We start from the raw sequence: 18,002 nt of genomic DNA, 5'->3' as shown, positions 1-18,002 counted from the left end.
ATTCTTAAATTGTAAAAATCTGTAGCCTACCAAATATATATATATTTTTTTTATCATTTCAGTCAACCAAAATGTGCGTCATCTACGGCCTGGTGCCTTATCCTCTAATTTTGCCGAACCTCAATAGCTCAATAGGCTAGCTATGGATTCTAAATCCCCAAAAAGAAAAGTCTAGGAGGAAAATAGAGAATTTAATAGTGCGTGGACAGATACGACAATAAAAAAAGTAATTGAAAGACATTTCCAGAACAAGCACACAATGGATTTGCTGAAAAGCCAGCAGCAGCTTCCAGCCAAATGTCCTGAGATGCTTCTTCAATGTCATGCCTCTCATTTGCACTCGGGCCCTCACTGCATTAGACTTAATAGGCTGTTACCTTCATCACAATGCTCAAATGTTTTGCAGCTCCCAGACAGATTTGTTTTAGATTTGCTCAGTCATCCGTGAGGGACTCGGAGTAGAGCCGCTGCTCCTTTGCGTTGACAGGAGCCAGTTGAGGTGGTTCGGGCATCTAGTAAGGATGCCCCCTGGGCGCCTCTCCAGGGAGGTGTTCCAGGCACGACCAGATGGGAGGAGGCCACGGGGAAGACCCAGGACTAGGTGGAGAGATTATATCTCCACACTGGCACTGGGAACGCCTCGGGATCCCCCAGTCAGAGCTGGTTAATGTGGCCCGTGGGAAGTTTGGGGTCCCCTGCTAGAGCTGTTGCCCCCGCGACCCGTCCCCAGATAAGCGGTTGAAGATGGATGGATGGTTTTGGCCTAAAATGGCTCTTTTGATAGTAGAGGTTGCTGACCCCTGTCTTAGACTTTATATTTGCCCTTTTCCCACTTTGTATTGCAACTGCTGCACAGCAATTTCCCTCGGGATGAATAAAGTTTTATCTGATCTTTTCTTAAAAATCAAGCAAAAGAAAAAAGAAAAAACCTAAAGATTAATCATCAGAATTATTTGGCGGTCACATTTGCCCCATATATTTGGGGCGGCAGTAGTTCAGTCCATAGGGACTTGGCTTGGGAACCGGAGGGTCGCCGATTCAAGTCCCTGCATGGACCAAGTACTGTGTGTGAACTGGTTGCTGGAGAGATGCCAGTTTGCCTCTTGGGCACTGCCGAGGTGCCCTTGAGTAAGGCACCAAACCCCCAACTGCTCGGGGCAGCCATCTCGCTCTGACATCTCTCCATTAATACATGTACATAGGTCTTGTTTGTGCATGTGTGTGTGTCCTGTATATAACAGAGTGAAAAAAATATATTTTCCCCTCGGGATTAATAAAGTGCCTTTCTTCTTTCTTCTTCTTCTATATACTGATACAAGCAAGAAATGATCTCCTCTGGCACCAGTCACCTTTATGAAAAAAAGATCAATATATATAAAAAAATCTATATTTACAGAAGTGATGAGGTGTAATTGATTATTGCCTTGACATTATGAATGTACTGTGCTTTTAAATCCACAGTAGTTCCGCCTACACCGTTCAACCAATCAGCAGCTCTGACACACAACCACATCTCTGACTTACCGACCAATCACAGCTCGTCCCTCAACACCAGCAGAGATCATTCCAGCAGCAGCAGTCTGGTTGGTATCACCTCTATCAGTCTACCAGCAGCAACAAGCCTGTCCAACCGACCGACACGGTCTGTGAACACACACTAGCAAAATGCCCGGACAGTGAGTGGAGAGGACAGGCAGGACTGTCCGGATATCTTCGCTGGATACTGTGAAGGTTTTCTGGCCGACAGACCCGAGTCTCCTGCGTCGTCTCCGCAGCATTAGGTAGGTTTTTATTTGGTGGTGTTGTTGCAATGTCCCTCTCTCTCTGCTTCCCTTCAGCCAGGAGGAGCTGCGACAGTTAAACGATACATTGTGTTACAGCAGTAATATGGCTACTTTTCATCAAACGCTGGTTACATAATTGCTAGTTTGTTGTCATGTTGACTATGAAGACAGTAAGAATCACGTACATGTCAGATGAATGCATGTAGCCTGTAGGAGGGATGTGTGCTGACAGAGAGCCGCTATACGTGCCGCCCTGAGGGGACGTTAACATTAACGCTGAACTGATCGATTATCGATCAGTTACACACCTTGAAGATCATCGAGGACATTGTAGAAATGTAAGAGGCAACTCTTCCTCTTGGACACACAGGCTGGGCCACAAGACACCTCATGTATTTCAATTAAATTCAGCTTAAAACAGGTCGGCCTTGAAGAGCACTGTGAACCAAATCTGAAGTGCAGATTTGATGTGAATTTCAATTCAATTCAAACTTTATTGCAGACTCAATGTCCAGATAAGGAAAAAAGAAAAAAAACAACAACAATACATTACATATAATACATTACAATACAGGAAGCACTATAAAAAAGTCATGATTTAAAGAGATTAAAAATATAAATATTAATATATATACATACATCAATGCCTTACATATAAATATTATTATGTATTATTGTATTATTATTAGTATGTATGCCTGCAGACACAAACATTTCACTTGCACTGGAACATCTTGGTCTTTTTAATAATATTCTCATTGCATCATTTAGTCTCTGTAAGCTCGCTTTTTTATAGTTTGACCACAGAAGGACTGTATACACAGTGGTGAACAATATGCTCTGAACAGAGACATCTTCACTCTATCTGAACACACACTAAACTTCAGTAAGAGAAGGTTTGCTTGTGCGTACATCTTGCTGCATTGCCTATAAATATCATCATCTGTCATGTCTTCAGTAATGAAATGTCCAAGATATTTGACCTTATTACAGACACTTTATTTCAGACAATTTGTTTCCGTTGTGGTTTAGATACTTAGCAAGAATTAATCAGAAGACCATAACAAGTGTTTTATATAAAAAGCAAGTTACATGTTGCAGAGCTGCACCTGGTTATGGAAGATGTTTACACTGTAAAATATGTAGTTTAAAGGTGAAGTATATTGTGATATTTGGTTATACAGCCTAATGGTTTCACATTGAAGTGTTTGATATGAGTGTGAATGTCCAGAATCATAGCAGATTAGAAAAGAAAAGTACAGTTTAATATGACTGTTATTTGCACTATATCATCATAGTAGCCATGTTGCACTTATATAAAAGTGATAGTGTGTTGCTTTAAGTATGAAACTGTAATCAGTAAACCTGAAATGTGGAGTTGTTATGTGTGATATTAATGGACTAATTGGATTCATGGATGTTTATTGCACTTACCTTAAACCACAGTTATTATTGACTGAAACAGAGTCTGACACTCAGAGAAAGGTGATGTTTGGAATATGTTATTGTGAATTTGAATATAGATGCAATCTGGATGACGAACTGAGCGCTTCCGTGTCTTCATTGCTGCTGCACTTTATCTGTATTTTACAGATTCGTACTTCGTTGCTGTGGTAACACATTCTGGGACCTGTAACATAAACATAAACCTTACATTGACTTTATGTGACCTGTGCTCCTTTGCGGGTTGAACGACATATTTTAAAAGCAGTAGCCTAATTAAATAGAGTTTGGTTTGAGGTTATGTAAAACATAATAGATAATGGAGTGTGTTGTGGTTATATACTCTACGTGTTTTGGCCTCTTGAGTGCAGCAAGGGTTGGAAAAAATGACCCTGCCTCAAGTTAATCACATTGGTCAAGCTCATGCAAAGTAGTCTGCACCATACAGTATATTAAAGGTACTATATGTGACGTGCTTTAATCACGTTATAATGCCAATGTGTGTACGGATTGTAAAGTAACTTAAAAAATGGAGTCCTTCCCAGACTTTCTCGGTTTCCTAGAACAGCCTGTGGACTGATTTCTATGTTAAGGACTCCAAAAAATCCAAAGAATATGACGTTTATGCGCGCTCCTGAGTGCCTTGCCTCTCTTCAGCTCCCCTAAAGCGCCAACAGTGTACAGCTAAAATACTTTCTTGAGTGCTTAAGCTATGGTTGGCCGGCTCGCTGTAACTTACAGTGGCTTATGCAGCATGGATCTGCTTGGTTGCTTCATAACATTAGCTGATAAAGTAATTTGCTAGCTGCAAGCTAGTCAGTATCATGGAGCCAGTGGTCCAAATAAAATATAGGAACATTACAGAACATTATGTAATGGATAATGCCCGACGAGCTGTCCATTATCAGGAATTAATGGACTACGTCGAGAGACGTCAGGATGCTGACTGCAGTCACGGCCACGTGAGTCATTAATAACAAGGATCTTCTGAAAGTTATATATAGTACCTTTAATATGAGATCCACACATAGTGGAAACATGGAGTTATTATCCTGGCTAGGTCCTGTCAGACGCCTAACAAAACCTTTTGCTTTATCCTGATGTGGCCTCGATTAAGTGCCAAAACTGAAAATTCCCACTGAACTTTTCCATCATTCTCAGACAGCAGTGTTGCTGTTTACCATGGCTATGTCGCAGGCTGCTGAGTGCAATGATCAGCCCGATTGATAGCTTCATATTCCCCTCCATTGCTTATTGCAGATGTCAGACCAGCAAGAAAATATAGGAAATACTTGGCTCATCTGTCAGAAACATTGTTACAAAGATGCAATAGTAGCCTGCAGGCTTACAAGGATGAAAGCTTATAAAACTACTTTGTAGAGAGCTGAAAGAAGAGTTTCCAGTGGCCAGCGAGGGGCAGAGTCTACCAGTGTCCTGGTAGCCAGGAGCACATCTGCTGTGTGCAGGTGGTCTTAAGGGGAGAAAAGACTCAAGTCCAGTTGAATTCAGTGTATTTCTCAGTGCTGGCTGCTCTCAGTGGGTCGGCTTCCACAGCTGCAGAGCTCCATCAGTTGGACTCAAGCTCACTTATGCTCTCATTTCCTTGTCTGAAAAGAGCACCCACTGCTGCATCACAATTATTACATTCAGTCAAGCAGCTGTGTGTCCGCTGAGCCCAGCCAGGATTTCAACTGCAAAGCAGGGCCAATATTTATGAAGTTTGCTGCTAAAGGACTTACTGACGTGGGTCCCACATTCATCAAACCTCCTGGAATAGCAGTAGATCTTCTGCACAGCCTTGTTTTCACAGTGAAACACTGGATTGATGGACCTCACAGTTTGTTGGCTGATTGTGAGTGAGGACAGAGCCTTGTGTAGTTGTCTGCGGCTACAAAGTTTACTGCCGACACACATCACAATTTTTTGTTTTGCCATCTTTGTGAGTTAAAGCTACCGAGCACTAGAGAAGTGGTATTATATTACATGATGGGAAACAAGAACACATGGTGTTCATGAGAAGTGTCTGGGAACAGTTGAACTCTGAGCCAGCAAGTTTGGTGACCACCCACACATTGGTCAGGTTTCCCTGGTGACTGGCTGTATCTCAGTGAGAAAAGAATGGACCTATTATTGTGTCTTGTAGATGTAGTATAACTGCGTGCAAGCAGTTTGGAATGTGGGACCCGGGCCCAGATCCGAGTAAACTTGTCCCCAAAGTCCAGTTCTTCTGATTAGTGTGAACGCTCCGTACCGTACTCGGGCACAGTTCGTCGATCCGTACTCGAGTCCACTTGAAAAGGTGGTCTGGAGTACGGTTCATGTGTACTCGGGCACGGTTCGCATCAGGTGTGAAAGCCAACCGTACCAAAACACGGAAGTGGACTGCTGGTTAACACGAGTAACTTTGGCAGTCAGCGAGTAGTTGTGAAAGGACAGTGCCTCAAATTTCCTGTAAAGGGAAAACATTGCCAACATGATGAAACATGGTGAAACACATTGCATAAATCTGAAGACATGACACGCTCCAGTACGAGTCTGGCCTCTCAAACCCAGGGTGACGAAACAATTCATTGATTAGTTGATAAACAGAAAATTATCAACTATTTTGATAATTTATTTAGGGCTGCAACTAACGATTACTTTTATTGTTGATTACTCTGTACTCTGATTGTTTTCTCGATTAATCAATTAGTTGTTTGGTTTATAAAATGGTGAAAAATATGGATCAGTGTGTCCCAAAGCCTAAGATGATGTCCTCAAATGTCTCATTAAGGTGAAGAGTGAACGAGAGGTATTATCAGCACAATGTACTGAAATTTACTGAACGTCTGTTCAAGGTGGAGCTTTTAATTCTAACATGATGCTGGATAGTTTAATGAATATCATATTTTTTTTAATTGTTATACTTTGTGAGTCAAATCTGAATCTGCAACCAGTAACATTTCTCCGTCAGGTAAATGTAGTACTACAATGTTTTCCTCTGAAGTAGAAGTACACAGTAAGTAGTATACAGCTGAGATGCATATTTTCAAAGAGCTTTGGGGGATGTTTGTAAGTTAGTTCGGGGTACAAACATTTGGCTGATTCTGAGCAGGAATGTTTTCAACGAGCACTGCACTAGTAGCATAGTAAAATGAGAGAAATCACTGCCTCCTTGGACAACTAGAAAACACAATTCAGTATGATTTAGAAGAATCAGCAGTGAAGTATCTATGTAGGATTTATTGTCGGCTAAATAAACATGCAAACCATGAATCTGAATAAAAACTGTCACCAGTGCAACACTGACAACCCTGGCAGCCCAGATGGTCTCCCACTGCCTTACAAATTGTATTTATATAACATACTGCTAATGATAGATACTGCATGCAGGCAGGACTGCTGTAGTTTGATGTGTGACCACTTCCTGTGTGAACTGCATGTACTCCACTAAGACATGGGCTGACATTTATTGACAATGAGTAGTTTTCCGAGTGGGGGAGTGACAGTTTACCCAATTCATGATAGAGGAAGCAGGATGCTTCAACAGAGGCAGTATGGTGACATATAACACATCTGCAACCTTGTAAGGTCAAAGAGAAATGCTTGAGTCTATTGGATCTTCACATTCAGATCAATGCAGATCCCAGACCTGCCATCAGCATACAAATGGGTTTCAGATGAAAGGACAAACCAACATAAAGTTTCTGAGTAAGGTGTTGTTCCATCGTGAGCCTCCAGAACAGCTTCAGTGCTTCTCGTCATAGGCTTGTTTGTTTGGTTTGAGTTTATGTTAGAACAATCTATCTGCTGATAAACTCCAGCAACATGGACTTAGAGTGACTTTTTATTGATGTTTTTGAGAAGCCGAAACATGATATTGGGATATTCTGTTCCTGTAGGAAAGGCGAGGACACACATTATGACTGTTGAGCTGATGATGAATATGATTTGGGAATGACTACTGATCAGACCAAGTTGGACCAGGTCTGTTCTGGTCCGGGTCAGTTGGTGTTGACAGTCTGCAGATAAAGTCACACAGTGTGTATGTTATGTAAGGGATAATGTACAGCGAGCCAGTCATTGTTGTGAGAGAATCCCAGACAGGGGGATGCTGCCTAAAACAACATTTTCCCAAAATGAATAGAGCTTGAACACATCATAATGTAACTCAATGTAACCTCCGTTAGCATTAGCTTTTACTGTACCTCTGTTATTCAGCCAAGCAGCTGCAGAAGTATGCTGTTCACTGGCTGCTAACCGCTAACGTTAACTAGCTCTCCTCCTGCCGATTATCTGTCTCACGCACTTTGTAAAGTTACATGTTTGGTTTTGTTTTAGTAGCGTGACCGTTAGATAAGATAAGATATTCCTTTATTAGTCCCACAGTGGGGAAATTTGCAGTGTACAGCAGCAAAGGGGATAGTGCAAAAAACAAGAAGCATCGGTAAAAACAAAAAGCAAGATACAACACGGTGCAAAAAGCAAAACGAAAGTGAAACAAAATATGAACAATTTAAATAGAAGGAAACATAAAAATAGGAACAATATAAACAAGGGGAAATATAAAAAAATAGCAACAAAATATATACAGTATTGACTGTTACCAGACAATTAGCCCAATTGTACAAGTGGAAAAATGATATTGTACAGTGAGAATGAATATTGCACAGTATGAATTACACCTGAGTAGTATTGATATTTCACAGTGAGTGTACAGTATAGTGCAGTATGTTGTGCTCCTGAGCAACAACATGTGCAGCTCGTGTCCCGTGAACGAGGTGGGAGATGGGACATCACTGCAAACAGGCAGGTCGTTGCTCTTAGACACATGCTCTTGTCAGAGGCAGAATTTGAAACCATGCAGTTTTTTGCAAATGCTGACCTTTCAACTAAGCCAAGAAACCCTCTGCTGTTACTTCCTTTTCAAATGGAACTGGCTTGTCAGAGCAGGTCAGTTTGTTTAACGTCCTTTATGGTTCTGATCGAGGCAATTTAATGCTGTTGGCGAACCACAATAAAGCAACCACTCCCTGTGTTATTCGACCATTGAGTCTTTATCCCTTCCGCATCCTTTGCTTGTGAGTTCATGGGCGTGTGTGTGATATTTTATGTGGAAAAAAGGGAGCAGGCATAACATTACAGTCAGAACACCTCATTAATTTTTTTTCAAACATTTAGGCTGACAGTGAATATAATACAACTCAAATAAGACAAATAGTTTCCCGTGGCTACAGGCTCTGGGATTAAACAAACATTAAAGGAGATGAATCGTACTAAAGGGGCTGGGCTTTTCCTTTCTAAAGAAATGTCAGATTGTCTAAGCTTTAATTGCTCACCATCCATTCTGAACACGTAGACCAGGTCCCTGCAGGTCATAAACAGTGTGACAGGTGCATAAGCAAATGAAATCCCCCGGGAACCCAAGGTTGACTCAAGGTTTGTACAAATAATGGGGGAGGAGGGCAACTGTGTTTCCCCTTGTCCCTGGTTTATTTGCTCTGTAATCCCTGCAGATAATGCTTGGATGCAGAGGAACAGCCATGTATTAAGAAGCCAACAGTCACACCGTTGGATTAGTTTGCAAATGCCGGCCGGATCGTGACTTTACTCCAACTGGAATGAGTCTGTCTTGCCTGGAGAGAGGCATCTCTTCTCCCTGTCAGCTATACATTCTAGCTGGAGGTTGATTGGGTTTGTTCATAGCATGTGATTTATGCCTGAGCCTGAGGGGCAGAGGTTGTGGACAGGGTAATGGCCACAGTCCTGCTGATTGATCCTGCTGTTGTGTAGAAGTAAGGAATGTACCAGATCACAGATCTGATTGGAAACTTAATAAAGGATGGACCATTTGTCAGTAAGAGGATGGCAGACCAGGGCTGCACAAGCAAGGCCACTGTGATGACTTCTGTTTCTCTGGAACATTGTAATTTAGGTTCCTAATATTATCATTATCCCAACCTATATTCCATGTTAGGTCCAGGATGTTGGTGACATGCTGTATGTTGTGAGTTTTTGAAAGTGAATGCCAATGCAGATGCACTTGTTTTGGTGATAGATGGTCAATCACAGATAGTCAGTGTTCCTTCCATTCTCATGCATTTAATTTTAGCCGGTGAAAGTAATTAGGAATTAGGACAACTGCAATGAAATCAGTCTCAGTCCTTTTCCAGTGCAGAGTGTGGTCACCAAGCAGTCCAGTTCAGCTCAGTTCACATTAAAACGGTTATTTTTGCGTTTCCGTTAGCAAAAGTTGAGGATGGTACCAATAGCACCTCTGCATTCTTGGTACCACCTCAGTCGAGGTTCCAAGAGAACTGAGCCGATACTAGAAGACGGAGTTAAAATACTGCAATCCACTAGAGAGAATCGAGGTGGGACATCTTGCACGAAGCCACAGTTTTTAAATAGCCAAGCTGCTGTCAAGAGCGACTGCAATTTATAATTCACTCGACCCAGATTTTTAAAAATGGCAGCTCGCAAAGCGACACCATACAGTACGCCGTACAAAGTGCAGATGTTCCTCTGTGTTCGGTTGCTGTTCAAATTGAATTGAAATGATTCAGCGAGTGTCCTGTTAAAGATGATAACAAGGTAGTGTCATACGCCATCGCAACGGCAATCAGCTGAGAATGCCACCTGCACTAAGGGGGTACAATCTGCAGTGGGAAACAAAATAGAGAAAAGGACTCAGTACCAAAAGTCCAGTCGAGTTGAGCAGAGCCGTACCATGCAGCGGAAACACGGCATAGTAACAAGGACACGGTGTCATTGATGTAAAGCAGCAGAAACCAGGCCATTCCAGTGTCATCCGTTATCATGCGGAGCTGCAGCAGCAGTTTCAGACCTGCCCTTTTTTCAACTGCAGGTTCACTCCCATCTGCGCCACATTTAGGGAAGGAATTGCTTTAAAAAATGAGTCCGTGCAGGAAGAGTGATAGCTGGTTGATGTATACAACCATACGCACCAATCCAAAAATACATGAATACTTGATTAATCAGGCTGATAATGGGCATATTAATGCCGCCCATTGTAGAACTTGGTTATGTCTATACTTGATTTAAAAACGTATTTGAGCTTGCTGACGTCATGGTTTTGACAGGCGTCATTAGAGAGAATAAAGTTCCAAATAGAGTGAGAGGAGTTATTTCAATGAGCTTGATTATGTTGTGAAATGTGAGGTTAAAAGCGGGACGCCCTGTTCAGCCCCCCACTTTTGGTGTATTTTGAATCCCTCCACTCTCCCATTTAGAGGCAACAAACTGACTCTGTTCAGCTCCTGACTTCCTATGCCAGACGGAGTGATCATTCATCGACTAATCATTAGAACCTATAATCAAAGAAACATTTTAGCCTTCCTGGCATTCTTATCAAGCAATTAATTTGGATCAAAGGAAACTTTGTGGAATCTTGGTTTCCTGTTATTTTCCTTTCCTTATCAGTACCACAGACCGTCTCACGCCAGAGCTTCATGAGGTGTGGAGTTATTAAGTGTTGGTGTGGTTTGGTTTCACCGTCACTCTGTGGAGAGCAGCCTCAGCCTCCGCTGCTTCCCCTAACAGATCAATGGAGAACAAATATGCTGCACGGAGGATACAATATCAGTAACAGGAGAGAAGAGCCTCAATTAATTTAACACAAACACATTTCAGCCCTGGTGCAAGATGTAACACGACACTGCTCGGAATCTCAACCGCAGCTTGTTATCAGCCAGGCATTCATAAAGCTTCACCTCTGAAAGGGCTCCATCTCAAATCGCTATCGTTAAGGTGTATCAATAATGCTGCGCAGAATGATTTTAAGACAGAAATACACCAAACAACCCTGATGAAACAGCCACTTGCAATCCCCTATACATTTCTGGACCCTGTCTATTGTTTGGTTGTTCATCTTTTTCCTAATACTTGCTCATCAATTAATCGGCCTATCATTTAATCGTTTTGTCTACAAAATGTCAGAACCATCAGTCCAAAACCCAAAGAAGTTCAGTTTACAATACCATGTCAAAGAACAGCAGCAAGAAGCTTGGATTTACAGAATTGACAGAAACTATTAACGATAATCAAAATAGTTGCAGATAAATTTTCTTTTGACTGACTAATCCATTACTTGACTAATCATGTCAGCTCTACTTTTATGAACATGCAGAGGAAGTACTGTAATTCTGGGAATGAATGTATAAAATCAGCAATATAAAAATAAAGAAATAAAAGCAGACAAAGCAAGTTGAGAGGAGACAAGTTTGCCTGAAAATACACTTAGTAGTGGGCGATATAGATAAAATCCTCCTACGAAAAAATGTCATTTAATGTTCCGATATTATGATATATCCTGCTATAGTAATGGAAAATCTGTTAAGAAACTGATAATATAACCAGACAGGAATGTCTGTTTTTGGCTAATGCTGTAGTAATAAAGAGCCATCATCACACACAATGCTAATATCATATAAAAATCCAATATTGACATTAAGCAAGCCTTCACAATAAACTCCCCGGACACATACACTGAAACAAGGCTTACTAGAGAGAAGCCATTCACAACTCAACTAAATAACTTACACGTGTTAACAGTTAGCTGTTAGCTGCCGAGCTAACGCGCTGTGCTTGTGTAAACAGCAGCGGTGGATGAGAGACAGCGGACAGAGCAGATTGAAACGTCGCTTTCTTACATGTTCAACCGTTTCATCGTGTTTATGCTTGTTGAACAGGTGTAATAACGTAAATTGGCTTTACACTTGCAAAGTTTTATTGCACTTACACATGGTTGTCAACTCGTCTCCACCGCGGCCTCTCTGATCAGCTGTTCACCGAGTGTGTTGATGTGTGTGGAGCTCCGACACAGAGCATCAAGGCCTATGAAAGGAGGCTGGGTCACGGGCGGACATGGCTCTTGGGGTATGACACATGCGCAGTGTAACTGAAGCTGCGGCCGTGCGTTGCGATAGGTTCAATTTCGGCGAGGGCAGACCAGATTTTACTGCGCATGTGTTGTAGACATGAAGATATGACGCATACTCAGCCTTCTTCTTCCTAGTGCCTATTATGCCCTGATATCACGATTCAGTTTTGCGTCACGTTTTTATATCGCGATATTTCGTGGCGCGATATTTCGTCACACCCCCTACTACATATTGTCATATCGCCCAAACCCTCTTGTTCACTGTTCATGGACATTTCTACACAAACACTTTCAGTCAGCTTGCAGCAGTTCTCTGTGTTTAAGAAGATTGAATAATGACTTGCTGTATAGTTTATGGTTTACCTCAACTGGCCTGTGATGATACCAGTGACTCATCTGTGGTTGTGTTTCTCACCTTCCACCTCTTTGTTTCTCACCGCTTTCTTCTCAAGATCATTTTCTCACCTGGTTTGCCTCCTTTCATTTCCTGCAAAACTTTACCTGTTTAGTTCACTGTCATAGATGATTGTACTTTTATCAGTTATTTATTTAGTCTATATCTTTTGTTGGTTTGCTTGTCTGTATCATTCTGTGCAGCTGCTGTTTCGGTAAGGCCTTCCTTGAAAAAATGATCTTAAGTCTCAGTGAGACTTGACCTGAATTGCACTCAGCCGCCCAGATTGATTGTATCTAACTGCAGAAATGAATCCGAATGTGGTCTTTCCCTTTGAGGGCAGTTGCGGCAGCCTTGGGGAAATGGCAGGCCCCTGTTGTACTCCCACTAATAGACTAAAGGTGTTGGCAGCCTGGCAAGCTTTGTGACTTCCCCCTCCCTTTAACACTGAATCACCAAGGAGAAGACAGAGAGTGTGTGGGTGGGCTGAAAGAAAAGACAAAGACTGACGACAGGAAAAGAAAGAAATCAACATTGTCAAATGCTGCGACTGTAAGAACCTTTGGGCAGTATTTACGCATTTTCTACATTCCTCAGTCCCAGTGCAGAGGTAACACTTGAAGCATTTATCTGCAGCTTGAGCTCCCTCTCACTGGGAGGCTAATGCAAGGAATTAGCTGTAATGTTTTGTTGTGAAATGCTCCTAACTTGTAGAACTACGAGTTAACAGTTGAGGATGTTTGCTTAAAAGCAACAGCAGCCAAGTGGCTCATTAGGTATGAGTAACCCACTGGGAAGAAGTTGGCAACATGGTGTCAGAGAGGAAACAGATGGCAGGGTGATGCATCGGCCAGCCCGGGTCTGTCCCAACCTGGCCAAACAGATTCACATACAGTACAGAATATAGGGACTTATGTTATGCCACGATCGGACTACACAATATTTTTGACGGTTACGATGGTCACTATGTCAGATTAGACGATTGAGAGTCATAAATTATTGTTGTGACTTGGCCACGACAGGCTACACGTCGGTGCCCTGTTCCGACAATACACACTCTCCTGGCACCGGGCGCATACTGTAGCTATAATATAACACTGAGGAAAAAATGACAACAAGAATCCCTCAAATATTCTGTACTTTAATTTTCTGGTTGTGTTCAACACCTGAGACCTAATACCAAGTTCCTTTCTAGGAAAAGCTTCTACATTATGCAGGTCAATACCAGTATTTTTGGATTTGACGTGCCAGCTAATATTTTTGGCTGAAATTCAGTATCTATTTCTCCAGGCATGTATTCTTGTTGAGGCGGGACATACCTTGTGAATAGCATTTAGATGATGGAATTCTCACATTGGCTAATCATAATAGAGACAGTGATGGCTGTAATAGCTTTGTGAAATGTCATTAATCCCCTTTTTGAATTTTTGTGGTGGCATCTCCACCCAAACCTAATAGTTTGAGAATTAGACAGCAGTCAGTCTTCTTCTTTTCTATTGATCATACTCCTGTTTTCAAGTTTTAGTGTTTTTAGCCAGTGTGTGGTTTCCTCAGGGCTGGGCACAGATGGAAATTGTTGATTTCTGCCTTCGTCAGCAGTCGCCGTTGGCTGCCACACATGTAGTCGGAAAGGCAGTTCTAAACATAGCTGTATGTGAAGACCTTGGGATCTCCATGTATCTTCAGACTTTCACATACTCCCGGGGCATTTAATGTCATTTAGCAGTTATCTATTGCTGGAAAGTAACAAAGTCCCTAATTAAAATCTCACAAGTTACAACAAAGAAGATGACAGTGTCTTGCATCATTCTGTTGTGCTCTGCTATGACGAATATGCATCCAAACAGTCCCTCAGATACCATGAAGGGGAGTCTGTGAGAGGGGTGATGAACCCAGAGAAGCAGAGTGATGCAGAACAAGGCTGATAGAGCCTTTCTTCCTTTCTTTCTTTCATTCTTTCTTTCATGTTTATTTGATAGGAACGAATACATATACATAGAGAATTGCACAACAATTTTCCAGTTGAATGTATCACAGGCTGCATTTATAGCTACTGCTAATTTCCAGTGCCCGTCACTAGAAGGGCCTTTAAAGTAACAAATGTAAAACCCTCCTCCCACTTACACAGACACACACTTTTAAAAATTCCTTCAATTTATTTTTAAAATGTTGAAAGTGTTGGTCTTTTTTGAGTTCAATAGGCAGCACATTCCATAAACTCCCTTTATAAAAAAGGGACATCTGGCGAGAGGAGGTGTTGCGCTGTGATACTTTACAGTTCCCTGCAGTAGTATTCCTAGGGAGCAATCCAAAGGCCTGTAATGGTCGCACCATGTCGCAGAGAGCCTGAGGAGCCTGGCCATGTAAACACTTAGATAAGATTGCCGTTTGCAAATGCAATGTAGTTGTCAAAACTTAGCATGTTCAGGTTTTCCAGGATGTGACAGTGGTGTGATCTGATCAGCCTTGCGCAATGCAGTAACTGAGGTGTGAAAAAATCATTGAGTGCATATATATATTTTGGCTGCATCAATGTTTGACAGAGTTAGAAATAGATGCCCAAATTTTTGGGCTCCCTGGACTTGAGGAAGGTGAACTAATAACAAACTACATTGTGCTAAATAGTTCCATTAGTTCCAAAAGGGCAAAACCTTTGGCCCCACTTTAGTAGGGGTCAAGCAGTGAGCGGGGGGGGGGGGTGTATGTGAGCCATGCTCACTTTTGCCTTGTTCCGGATCGTCAAGCTTAGCTATTAAATGTTAAAATGGCTCGTCATTTTATATCAGTGATGCTGCTGCTCACACTGGTTGCTTAAAGATAGGGTCGACGATGTTGGAAAGTTTGCATAATTTGAAAGTAGCCTCAGGAGCTCTGTCTTAACCTCCCCCCCCCCCTTCCCTCGGGGCTCCTTCCAAGGCAACACCCACCCGACACATGCACGAGCACCGCCGCATCGTAACTACTTCACAGACACAGAGCAGAGAGGACCTCAACTCAACATGCTACCTCATGACAAGTAACCACGGCAGTGCTACTTTTGGCTGAGTTTTCTCTTCCATTCTCCAGTAAACTTGCGGCGGAGACACGCTTTGAGTTCAGGCTGGTGCACGCAAAGGGTAGAGTAACGGCAGGGAGGCATCTGATTGGTTCTTTCCAAGCAGACCGTTTTTGCAGGATTACAGCAGCTACAGATGACGGCTCTTTTCCGGTCCTTTTCTTCAGAGCTCATAAGTAATGAATCGCTGTCGGGGTGTAAAGACCATTTCAACCAATATAACAAATAGTGTATACTAGATAACATCGCCAGCCCTGCCTTTAAGTTAACAAGTTAAGGTAACAAGTTTGTAGATGACTTTCTACCCACCACTATTTCCACCAAGAAACTTAAACCAGACTGAATGCAGTTTGTAATGAGGCCATTCTGTGCACACACCCCCAGAACTCATTAACAAATAAGCTGTAGTAAGCCTGCAGCTTTTACTTGTAGTGTTTTATGCAAGTACACATTACCCTATCTACAGAATGAGTTTGTGTGCATGCAGGTCAAAATTATAGGCTGAAGGCAAAATGTCACAGATGATGTATTCGCTACCTGAGGTTCCAAGCCAGAGTGATGTCTCGCAAGATGAAAAATAATCCTCGTTTCTACACACAGCCGAGAGTCTTAGTCATTTATCTTTCCGTCACCATTGAATTATTTCTAACTCTCCATAAAACGCCTGAGAGACAGAGTTCATTAGTTTTTCTGGTGGTTACTTCATTGTCATAATTGTGTTTGAAGCCGTTCTGTGTCAACTTTGTGATTCAAGACTGTCTGCAGTAAAATCACTCAGTAATGTTGGCCTGAGATCAAAAGGCCTGTCAAATAAAGAGATTGTGGTGATCACTCTCCTCTCTCACTCTGTAGTTCTGTTCTGAGATGTGTTTGACGTGCATTCAGAGTGTCCTGGTGGCTGACATCTGTCACAGGAGTTATTTTAAAATCGGGGACATGAAATGGTACTTTTGATTAGGTTTTGTTGTTAACTTTGCTTGAGGAATGTTGCCCTGGTGTATAATCAGCACTAACTGCATGTCTTTTGTGTTTTGTTCCACAATCCAGGCCTCATGGAGCTGGGGACTCAACGCCTGCTGTGCACCAGGGAGCTCGATCCATGCCCGGTTCCCAGCAAACAACCATAAAGGGTGGGAACCTTGATTACCCTTAAGTTCTTTTTTCCCCATCCCTCCCCCTACATTGCCCCTGTGGTGATATTGTCCTCTCCCCCCTGTGGTCTGCAACATGATTGGCAAGCTGAAACAGAACTTGCTGGTGGCCTGTCTGGTCATCAGCTCGGTCACGGTCTTCTACCTTGGCCGCCACGCCATGGAGTGCCACCATCGCATCGAAGAGCGCATGCAGCCGGGCGGGATCCTGCCTCTGTCAGCGCTGGGAGGCAGCATGCGGACTACCTTACGGACAGGCCAGAATCTCAGCACGCCTTTTATTTACAACAAAGACATGCCGCTCATCTTCATCGGTGGAGTGCCCCGCAGTGGGACCACGCTAATGCGTGCCATGCTGGACGCCCACCCTGAGGTACGCTGTGGCGAAGAAACCCGCGTCATCCCTCGTATCCTGGCCATGAAGCAGATGTGGAGCCGTTCGGGCCGGGAGAAGATGCGCCTGGACGAGGCCGGTGTGACAGATGAGGTGCTGGACGCCGCCATGCAGGCCTTCCTGTTGGAAATAATTGTCAAACATGGAGAGCCCGCCAACTTTCTCTGCAACAAGGACCCTTTTGCTTTGAAGTCGCTTTCCTACCTGGCCAAAATCTTTCCCCGTGCCAAGTTTTTACTCATGATTCGTGATGGCCGGGCTTCGGTCCACTCTATGATCTCGCGGAAGGTGACCATCGCCGGCTTTGACCTGGGCAGCTACCGGGACTGCCTGACCAAGTGGAATCGGGCCATAGAGACCATGTACACTCAGTGCCTGGAGGCGGCGGACAAATGCCTACCTGTGCACTACGAACAGTTGGTCCTTCATCCTGAGAAATGGATGAAGACACTGCTGAAATTCCTTGACGTTCCTTGGAATGACGCCGTCCTCCACCATGAGGAGCTCATTGGGAAAGCAGGAGGAGTGTCCCTCTCCAAGTAAGTAATATTGACAGCTCCTACAATATTTCCTTTTTCCTTTCCCCAGCCCAAAACCCAAGCCTTGATGTCTTGTTCTGTACTATAAAAGGTATAAGTTGCAGCTGTTTAATTAGATGGAATTTATAGACTTTGTTGAGTTTAGTTGAACTTTTACGTTTCATTGTTTACGCTGTAATTGTAGTAATTGTAGCCACACACAGTAAAACATTCCTCTGTGTCTTTGATCCCTCATGTTTGTAGGTCTGGGAGAAACTTGTCCATGTTGTTCCATCCAAACACAACTCTTTAATTTTCAGAGTAATTACAACATAGGCCCTTTCAATGCCCTTCGAGAATAGATGTTCTCTTTAAGCACTTC

At 42.8% G+C, this 18,002-nt stretch overlaps 1 protein-coding gene across 2 annotated transcripts in view; it reads left to right on the top strand.

Moving 5' to 3' along the window:
* Window positions 1-1,550: 1,550 nt before the first annotated feature.
* The window catches only part of tpst1 (tyrosylprotein sulfotransferase 1), a 50,668-nt gene continuing 34,216 nt past the window's right edge, over window positions 1,551-18,002 (top strand). For both annotated transcript variants that reach the window (XM_074639988.1, XM_074639987.1), the window contains exons 1-2: window positions 1,551-1,781; window positions 16,605-17,641. In XM_074639988.1, the coding sequence (XP_074496089.1) occupies window positions 16,785-17,641 (857 nt within the window). In that variant the 5' untranslated portion in view covers window positions 1,551-1,781; window positions 16,605-16,784. The remainder of the gene's footprint in view (window positions 1,782-16,604; window positions 17,642-18,002) is intronic.

This window comes from Sebastes fasciatus, chromosome 7 (genome assembly GCF_043250625.1).
Source record: "Sebastes fasciatus isolate fSebFas1 chromosome 7, fSebFas1.pri, whole genome shotgun sequence".
NCBI classification, from domain to species: Eukaryota; Metazoa; Chordata; class Actinopteri; order Perciformes; family Sebastidae; genus Sebastes; species Sebastes fasciatus.
The sequence above is the reverse complement of the archived record's forward strand: the minus strand, read 5'-3'. Positions and strand labels throughout refer to the sequence as shown.